Source organism: Tinamus guttatus, unplaced genomic scaffold (assembly GCF_059628265.1).
Source record: "Tinamus guttatus ecotype Peru unplaced genomic scaffold, ASM5962826v1 Tinamus_guttatus_pri_ptg000650l, whole genome shotgun sequence".
In the NCBI taxonomy this organism is placed as follows: domain Eukaryota; kingdom Metazoa; phylum Chordata; class Aves; order Tinamiformes; family Tinamidae; genus Tinamus; species Tinamus guttatus.
In genome coordinates, this window is record NW_028289184.1 from 70,765 (window position 1) to 79,158 (window position 8,394).

The following is an 8,394-nucleotide window of genomic DNA, read 5'->3' on the forward strand; positions in this document are numbered from 1 at the left end:
TGTGTGTGTACAAGTAAGGAGGTTTGGAATTACGAGATGGCCCCAACCACTCTTACGTTACTGTCTCATCATTCTTTGTTTGCCATTGGTTTGTGGATGGAACGGCCTGAACCTTGCTGCTGCAGAGATGCATTAGCCATCTTGTGTGGCTGTACAGACCCTGTTGTACCACCCCTTTTCTGTCTGTCCATGTTCATCAAATTTACCTCCCAAGAGCTGCTGCAGATACTGCATGGTGATAGTCTCCAGGAATAAGGTACTATGTTGTCATGAAACCTGGAACCGATTGAAGTTACCATGAAAAAATCTTTCTAGCAACACCATCTATCTGTTCTCTTTTTTTTTTTTTCTGTTTGTTAAAAAGGATTCTGAGCGCACTTCTGCGTGTGCCAGATCTCTGTGAAAATGTGCTGGATCCCTCATGCTTTTCTATCGACAGGGCTGAGTGCTGTGGCAAGAGCTGGCACACAAGATGTGCCTACAGCACCATGGGGCAGTTCTCTGGCCGCTCCAAATCACTCTTTATGAAAGATACAAGTTGATGTTTCAGTAAAAAACAAAACCAAACAAACTCCACCACTTGTAATTTTAATTTTTAAATTGGATCATGTTTTTCACTTCCTGTGTCTATTTTGTAATAAAGTTAAACCTCTGCGGGTTTTGGTCAAGCATTAGAAGAACGATTAAACTAATTTATTTCAATCACTGGTACTAACTTGGTACTGACCTGTGGTGTGGCAAAATTTATAGGTATGTCATGATGCTGAAGGTTTTTTTTTTTTTTTTTTCTTTTGAATGCTCTACACAAATGAGTAAAGGGCTTGGTGCTGAGGCTGGCAGAAGACATTACACTATAAAAAAACAGAAGACAGAGAGCAAAAAGAAAAAAAAAAGTGAATCGCTGTCTCATTCTGGGCAAAACAGAGTCATTGGTGTGGAAATTCAGCTCTGGTTTAGTTGAGTTTCTTGTATTTGCTCTAAACCTGGAGCAATTGAACCAGTTTGGCATTTGTGGCACAGAGACAAGCAAGCATCAAATGATGCAGAGAGGAAGTCATTTTTAAAACTTTGAGAATAAATGTACTTAATTTGAAAGTAATTTGAAAGTAGTATTTGTTTAATTGTTTGAATTTATCTTCAAAACAGCAAGTATACAAGTTTTCAAGCAGAGAGAGAAGCAATTTGAGTTGTGGGTAAAGAGATTGACTTATCTCCTAGAAAAAGGAAAGAAAGTGTTTATAAAAAGTACTTTTGCAAAAAGGGTGTTTAATAAATCCACCAGGTGATCCTGACTACTCCGGTTTGAGGAAAGCATTTAGTGTCTATTGTAAGGAGCAAGAAGTTGTCCGAACAGTTCCAGCCCTTTGTCACACAGCAGAGAACACAGCTTTATAATTAAATTTTCAAGAATAACAAACATTGTGAAGATCATGGGAATAATGTACTGAGGGTTTCACCCGCAGTTCGGCAGTTTCCATCGTGACACTGAAGGCCACTCAGCACTTGGAGAAAAGAAAGGAAGGACGGAAGGATAAGCACAAGAATTGCAAGCTCTGGAGAAGAACTGGATAAGAAGGAAGCGAGGGCTGGCTGTTGGGAAAGGAAATTCCCAGAGCAGGCAAAGGGCAGCTTAATCTTACTTATTTTTTTCCGTATGAAGTGCTCACAGAGCCTTAAAGGGGAAACAGAAAACTCATCCAGCCATGAAGATTCTACCTGAAGAGGCAGAAATGAGATGGAATAGTTCATACAGGGAGTAATAAGGATTTTTTTTTTTAACTTACAAGATGGGAGCTTTTAAGTAAGAAAGAGATCTGGGGAATTTAATAGACTGCCTGAAAGATGTAAGTTGCTAATGTGTGTGGCGAAAAGCTCGGTGTGGTTCAAGGACATTTCACGTTTGCAATTTAAAGCAGGAAGCTGCAAGCTGCTGCCGTGGTAATTCCATCCCCCTGAGAGAATGGGATCGTGGCTGTCCGGGTCGTCCCATGGCAGGCAGGTTGCTCAGAGCACAGCGGAAAGGCTGTTTTCTTGAATTTTGCGGGCAAAGGCAGAAGGTGCCATCTGATGTGTCAGCCAGGCACCTTTTGCGAGTGGTTTTTGTGGAGGGGATCAGTGTTTGCAAAAGAGCATTGCCCGGAAAGCAGCTCCCTTCCTCTCTACTCCTCGTGAGGATGGCAGAGCTGTCAGGTAAACCTGCCTTGCTCTGAGCAGAAAAACTCCTTTGGGGCTCCATGGTGTGGAATCCCTTTGTACTGACTGGGCCTGAGGCAGATCATACTGCCTTTTCCAAACAGAAAGAGCAGGAGTGAATAAAATGAACATTAACAAGGGCTTGGTTCACACCAAGTTTCCAAATTTATTCAGCCTAAGATGCTTTGTAATTCTGCCATCCTCCCACTTTTGCACGCTTGATTTTTCCTCTCTTACTGTTCCTTGTTATTGTTTAAAAGTACTTCCCTGGTTACAGAAAAACAGGAACCGAAACTGCCCCTCCCTCTGCCTGCCTGGTGAACCGGCCTGAAACCTCCCCCAACGTCGCTGGGGGTGGAAGCTCCGGCCCCGTCACCCACAGGGCGCGGGCAGTGGGCTGGGGGCAGAGCTGGTTTTGGGGGTTGCCACAGGTTGTCACGTGGAGCCATGCGAAGGGCCATGCAGGGCAGCTCGCAGCCTCCGTCGTGTCCCCAGGCCCTCCTAGCCGCAACAACCCGGCATAGGGCTGAGGGCTGTGGTGGCAGCACCGGTGGGAGAGGCGAGTGAAGGGGCTGGTGCAGCTGCCAGCAGGTGTCTGCCAGGTCTGGTGCTACCACCCTGGCTTTAGTTTCTTGGGAATAGGTCATTCGTAGAAAAAAATCCTGCCTTCAGCTGCAAGTTTCTTGATGAGGCTGAATTCAATATCAGCGTCATGGACCTTTGTCCGGCGGAAGGCTCCTGAGTAGCGGTTTTCTTCCCAGTAGTGATGCCAATTCCCTTGGGGATCTGCTCCAAAGCCAAACACAGACACCTGCACGCACATCAACAAGAACAGCCGTGAAATGGGCACACCATCCGCAAGGCACAGCAGGACCTGCCCTTTACCAAATCTTGTTTTGTGCAGCTTCTGGTCTGCTGGGGCTGGAGTGGGAGAAGTGATCGCTTGGCACAAAGCGCAAGGCCCTGGAGCCTTTACCCGTGATGGGGTTGCTCCCAGCCCCAGCTGGTCAGGAGGGAGCTGCGAGTTTGGTGCAGATTTTGGGGGAAATGAGTGAGGCAGCAGGGGCAGCAGCTCCTCGGAGGAACATCCCAGCCCTCCTGCAGGGTTGCCGCACTGGGGGAGACAGGAGAAAGCTCAGCTCGCAGCCTATTGTGGTGGCTACCTCCCGCCACCGCTGGAGACATGGGGTGGAGAACTCAGCAGCTGTGCTGCCTGCAGGGCGTTTCTCTTTGCATAGTGTTGTTACCCCACGCAGCAGCATTCACCTGTCGGTAACGTACGTGGGCACCAACAGGAGGAGGGCTGTGGCCACAGGGGCTTGTAGGATTTGCCAAAATTTGGCTGAACAAACCCCTGAGCAACCTGTCTTGATGTTAGCCCCGGCGTGAGCAGAGACTAGAAACACTCCCTTCTGTGCTTTGTACCTGCAGAGGGCGCAAGGCTGAGCCCAAAGCACCTTACAGAGCCCACGAGGCCACAGGGCAGCACATGGCGGTGACACAGCTGCGCCCTGGCTGCACTCACCTGCTGGCAGGAGTGCAAAGCGAAGAGCAGCGCAGTGAAGCCCGTGGAGGGGTACTTCCCATGGTGCTGCATCCAGTTGTCATGGATGTATTTGAGGAAAGCCGGGCTCAGCACCCGCACCTGAGCAGGGCAGCAGAGCACAGCCCCAGCAGTTAGTTTGCCATGGTGCTACAAACAGGACAGCCAACCCCTGCCACCACCCAGGTGATGCCGGAGCAGACCTCAGCCTTCCCGGCTCCTCTATTCCACATCCCACAAGCTGCTGCCTGCCCGAGGGCCCAGCCCAGCCTCTGGCTGAGGGAGCCCTGCCTGCCCCAGTGCTGGCCGGGGCAGCAGGCTCCTTTTAGCGTGCACCACCTTACAGCCATGTGAATTCACTGGTGGCCACCAGCCCCTTCTTCCCCATTGCCTCAACAGCTCCAGCGCATGGTGCAACTGGGCACCCACCCATGCCAGCCCAAGCCCCAACCAAGGACTGCAGGTAGAGGTGCTCCCCTGAAGTCCATCCAGCTCTCACCTTGCTTCTGTCAGCTTTGATGAACTGTTTGACTCTCATGTATGTGCTGAAAAAGTGACAGGACATTGGTGAGCAGGAGGCCAGCCTGCACCATCATCAGAGGAAAGCAGCTTCCCTGTGGACCTTTCCTTCAGAGGTGCATGGTCTTTAGAGAACTGCTATGATGACCAGCTCCATGGCACATGGCAAGCCCACAACCTGCCAAACCTGCCCAACAGTGTGGTCATGACCTGGTCTGGGTTCTGAAGGCTCCAGCAGTGTTTGAGGGATGACAGAGCCCTGCAGTGCACTCCCTTCATGCCCTTTACCAGCAGGGAAGGACATCCAAGCCAGCCAAGGAACCAGATCAGAAGACCCACATCAAGCCCCCACCCACTCAGCTGGGACAACCTCCATATCAGCCGTGGGCCACCTGAGTCCTGCAGGGAAGGGTTGGCCCTGGCTTACACCAAATACAGGGCAGAGATGCCAGACCTGTTCCCAGGGGACTCTGAGCCCTTCCTTCAGCCAGAATAATAGAGCCCAGAGAGCGACCTGCTTTCCCAGGGCAAATGAGCCTCCCTGCCCACTGTATCTGGCACGTGACATGCCCCTGCTTGCCCCTGGAGACCCAGGTCACACGTGATGGCAGGAGGCTACGCACTGTGTAAGTTCTCCTGTGGAAAAGGCACTGGCCATCCACTTGAGGTCCAGTGGCTTAAAAGGGACAAGGATGAGGTGGACACCAGGCCAGAGATCCACTGCGCTTTCTGGGTACATGAAGTGATGGGTTGTTTTCATGCCGACATCCACTTCAAAGCCTGTGATCTTTGCTCTGTTCATCCTAGGGAAGGGGTTAAGAGAAGTCGTAAAATGAAGTCACACACCATGCGGGACCATTTGGAGCCTGAGGTGCTGGTCTTGACGGACAAGAACACGGGTCTGTCCTGGCTAGCAAGTGAGGGAAGGAGGCCCAGGCCCACCAGGGTCTGGTATGTGCTTAGGATCTGACTTCATCTTGGTCATCAGGGAAGCAAGGAGCATGACAAGACCTGGACATGGGCCCTCCTGATTACCCAGAGAGCTGGTCCTGCAAGGAGTGATGTGCTGGGCCTCTTCTCACCCTTGCAGGATCAGAATGGGCTGGAGGTCTTCAGATTAAGGCTGTACCCTCCAGATTAAGGATGCTCCAGATTAAGGATATACCCCCTTGCTTGGGGACACAGTGAGTTTGCGTCTGGGCCGAGGCTTTCATGGGGCTGGCCATGGCTTGGGGCTGGCCATGGTCTGCCAGTTTCCCAGAGGGGACCGAGCAGGACCTGGGCTGGGCCAGCCCAGGTGCCCTGGGCACACTCACCTCAGCACCCAGTCGTGGGAGTCAATCTGCGGCCCGTGGCGTGATCCTTTCAGCCACCCCGAGTTTCCCACCACAGCACAAGTCCGGCACTGGGCTGGAGCCCACGTGCTGCTGGTCGGGGATGGCAGGATAGTGAAGAGGTGCTGGATGGCGGTCTGGAGCCGGGCTCTGCTCTGGGAGCCCTGCAGCTTCTGGTGGGGCAGAGACAGGTTGGCCTCAGCCCCACAAGCCTTCCCAGAGCTGCCCAGTGGGAGCATGAGCAGTGACAGTTCGACTCCTGCTCAACACTCACCAGCCACCACCGGACAACGTCAGAGGAGAGGTCCTGGGTTCGCACCGTCAGCAGCGGCCCCACAGCTGCATCATAACGAGCGTTAAACCAGGCCGAGCTGTTGATGCTGACAGCGCACTGGGGCTCCAGGCGGGCTCCGAGGAGGAACGGAGACCAGAAGAAAAGGCCAATGCTGGCCATGGGGGCTCGGAAGTACCGCCACAGAAAGAGCACGAGGCACAAGGCCACGAGTGCCCGCTTCCGGCACAGCATCCCTCATGCCACCTGCAGCAAGACATTCCAGGTGGCACCGCAGGAAGGAGCAGGGCCCCTTCCTCCTGCTCAACCCCCCAGGACCCAGCTAGGATACTGGTCTGTGACAGCCCCAACCTCCCATCCCAGCCTCTATAAATACTAATAATTTTCTTTCAAAAACAGCAAAATGACCCTATGGCCCTGCTGTGCTCTGGCTGGCAGGCAACTGAAATATCCCACTAAGATTTTCATTTCAAGACCATTCAACAGCTTTATTGCTCTGATGATTAAAACACTTGGACAACCAAAACCAATTGCCATGGCTGGCATCATATGTGCCACTGATCATGTTTGCTGTGCAAGGAGCCACTCTCTGACTTTGAAACTTTAAGCTCTGCACATTGGAAAAAAAATGTTTTGCAAACAAGTGGTTAAGCATTCAGCCTGGGATGCTCATGCTCGTGCCTGCTAACCCTGAGGTTTTGCTGTTCAGTGGCCACTTAATGTGGGTGGAGAACCAAGAGGGGGTACTTGCTCTGTGTGAGTGCACATGCATCAACTTTTCTTAAATAAACACGTATGAGTGAAGCATTGATCTTCCCCTGCCTCTGGCCCAAATACACTCACATAAAGTTGAAAGCAAAAGGGCTGTCTTGGCCTCACAGAGATCGTAAGTGCTCAGCCTGCCCTTTGCAGTTGAGCGCTGAACGAGGAGCTGGTTCCAGGGGGTCAAGGAGAGACCGAGAGAAGCAAGCGGAACCTCTGCTGCCCTGGGTTCAGCAGCAGCTCGCAACTCGTGGCCACAGCATGTTTGGGCCTCAGCTCTGCATTTGAGAAGCTGCGGGACAGAAAATACCTCTTGTCCTTCATAGGAGTGCTGGGCCTCTCCTCCAGCCCCTTGTCTCCTCCTTTCCTCTCAGGACCCACCTGAACAGGGCACAAAGCTGAAACCCCCTTTGGGCATGAGGCCAGTGCAGACCCAATGCTCACAGAGCCCTCCGAGTCCACCAGGGGATCCCACAGTTAAGGGTTAGGTTCCTTTCTCCACATTAATCATTTTCTGCACCTTCTGCAGCACGACGTACCTGCTGTGCTCGCTGCGGGATCCAACCAGCTTCCCTCAAAAGTGGCCCAGGAGATGCCCGCTCTACTATCAAAGCCACCACTTCGTGCGGTCCCAGCACTGGAGCAAAGAGCAGCAGCAGCAAAAGGAGATGGGAGCAGTTTGAACGGTCCCAGCCCTCCCTCTGGAACCTGCCCTCTGGCAACCTGCCCTTTCAAAACCGGCTGTGTCACTTCTTGTTGAAGCGGAAAAAAAGCCACAAGCACAGCGGAAATGCAATCGCTCACACACAGCAAAGCGCTCACCCCCAGGCCCAGCGCAGCAGTGGAGAGCAGGGCTCGGAAGCTCCCCTGCGCTTCTCTTGCTCGTGGCCACAGATTCCTGGCTCAATCTTTTAGCCTCCACTGGCAACCACAAGCTTTTGATGTCATGGAGGCAAAAAGCATGCGCTGGTCGAGTCAGCCATGAGGCGAAGAGCCAGTGGAAAAGACTGTTTTGGGTCCTTAAGGAGCCTCCAGGTCTATTAAACCCAGAGCTGCGGAGACGGGGGCGAGCCAGCTGGCAGCTGCACCGCCGGCGCTGGCGGTTCCATTAAGCCGAGAGCCGGGGGACGAGGGCAGTGTAGTGAATATTGCATGAAGCTTTTTCCAGTTGCCTGAAACCAGGGCGAGGTGTCTGCTCACCACAGGGATCAGGAGGTGCATGGACTGGCATGAGAGCGAACCAAGCGCCTAGACTGACACAGCCTGGAGCGGGACGGGCCCCAAGAAGGAAGACCATCTCGCCCTCTGCTCCCATCCTGCGGCACCGAGGGGGCAGCCCAGCTCTTGCTCGTGGCAGGCACATCCATAGGATGATCACTGCCAGCAGTGCCCGCCGAACCCAACCTGCTCCAAGCAGGAGCTGCTCACATCCCCACAGTGAGGCACCCAAGCAAGATGTGCTCACAGGGTGCCCTTGGGCCAGGAGCCTCGTGGCCATGGGCCGCAGCCACAAGCTCCCTGGCCCCCAGGACCCCCAGCCCAGGGCAGGCAGTCTCCGAGCTGCCTCATGGTCCTCACCTTCTCGGAGGACGCGCCGCAGAGCAGGGCCGGGCGAAGGAGGCGCTTCCAGGCTGGGCAAGAAGGACTCGACATCTGTGCGCTGCCACCACGCAGAACACACAAGAGCCTCCGCAAGAAGAGGAAGTGCTGCCCCGAGGCAAGGAGGAAATCTGTGCCTCCAGGCTGGCCCC

General features: G+C 53.2%; 1 protein-coding gene across 1 annotated transcript; it reads right to left on the reverse strand.

The window, feature by feature from the left end:
- Positions 1 to 2,758: 2,758 nt before the first annotated feature.
- On the reverse strand, positions 2,759 to 8,394 carry LOC148592028 (CMP-N-acetylneuraminate-beta-galactosamide-alpha-2,3-sialyltransferase 2-like). Its single transcript, XM_088536071.1, has 7 exons — positions 8,222 to 8,394; positions 5,864 to 6,127; positions 5,572 to 5,762; positions 4,879 to 5,058; positions 4,236 to 4,281; positions 3,719 to 3,838; positions 2,759 to 3,004 (listed from the first exon to the last, which is right to left on the reverse strand). The coding sequence occupies exons 2-7, from the start codon at positions 6,113 to 6,115 to the stop codon at positions 2,837 to 2,839; spliced, it is 957 nt and encodes a 318-aa protein (XP_088392197.1). The 5' UTR covers positions 6,116 to 6,127; positions 8,222 to 8,394; the 3' UTR covers positions 2,759 to 2,836.

What these genes read in the sequence shown, in the direction of transcription:
- LOC148592028 (XM_088536071.1), bottom strand. Translation starts at nt 6,115, where the DNA reads ATGCTGTGCCGGAAGCGGGCACTCGTGGCCTTGTGCCTCGTGCTCTTT. An exon ending in ACGTTGTCCGGTGGTGGCTG is followed by an intron (nt 5,763 to 5,863) that starts GTGAGTGTTGAG and finishes CTGCCCCACCAG; the next exon opens with AAGCTGCAGGGCTCCCAGAG. An exon ending in TCAAAGCTGACAGAAGCAAG is followed by an intron (nt 3,839 to 4,235) that starts GTGAGAGCTGGA and finishes TGCCCTGCTCAG; the next exon opens with GTGCGGGTGCTGAGCCCGGC.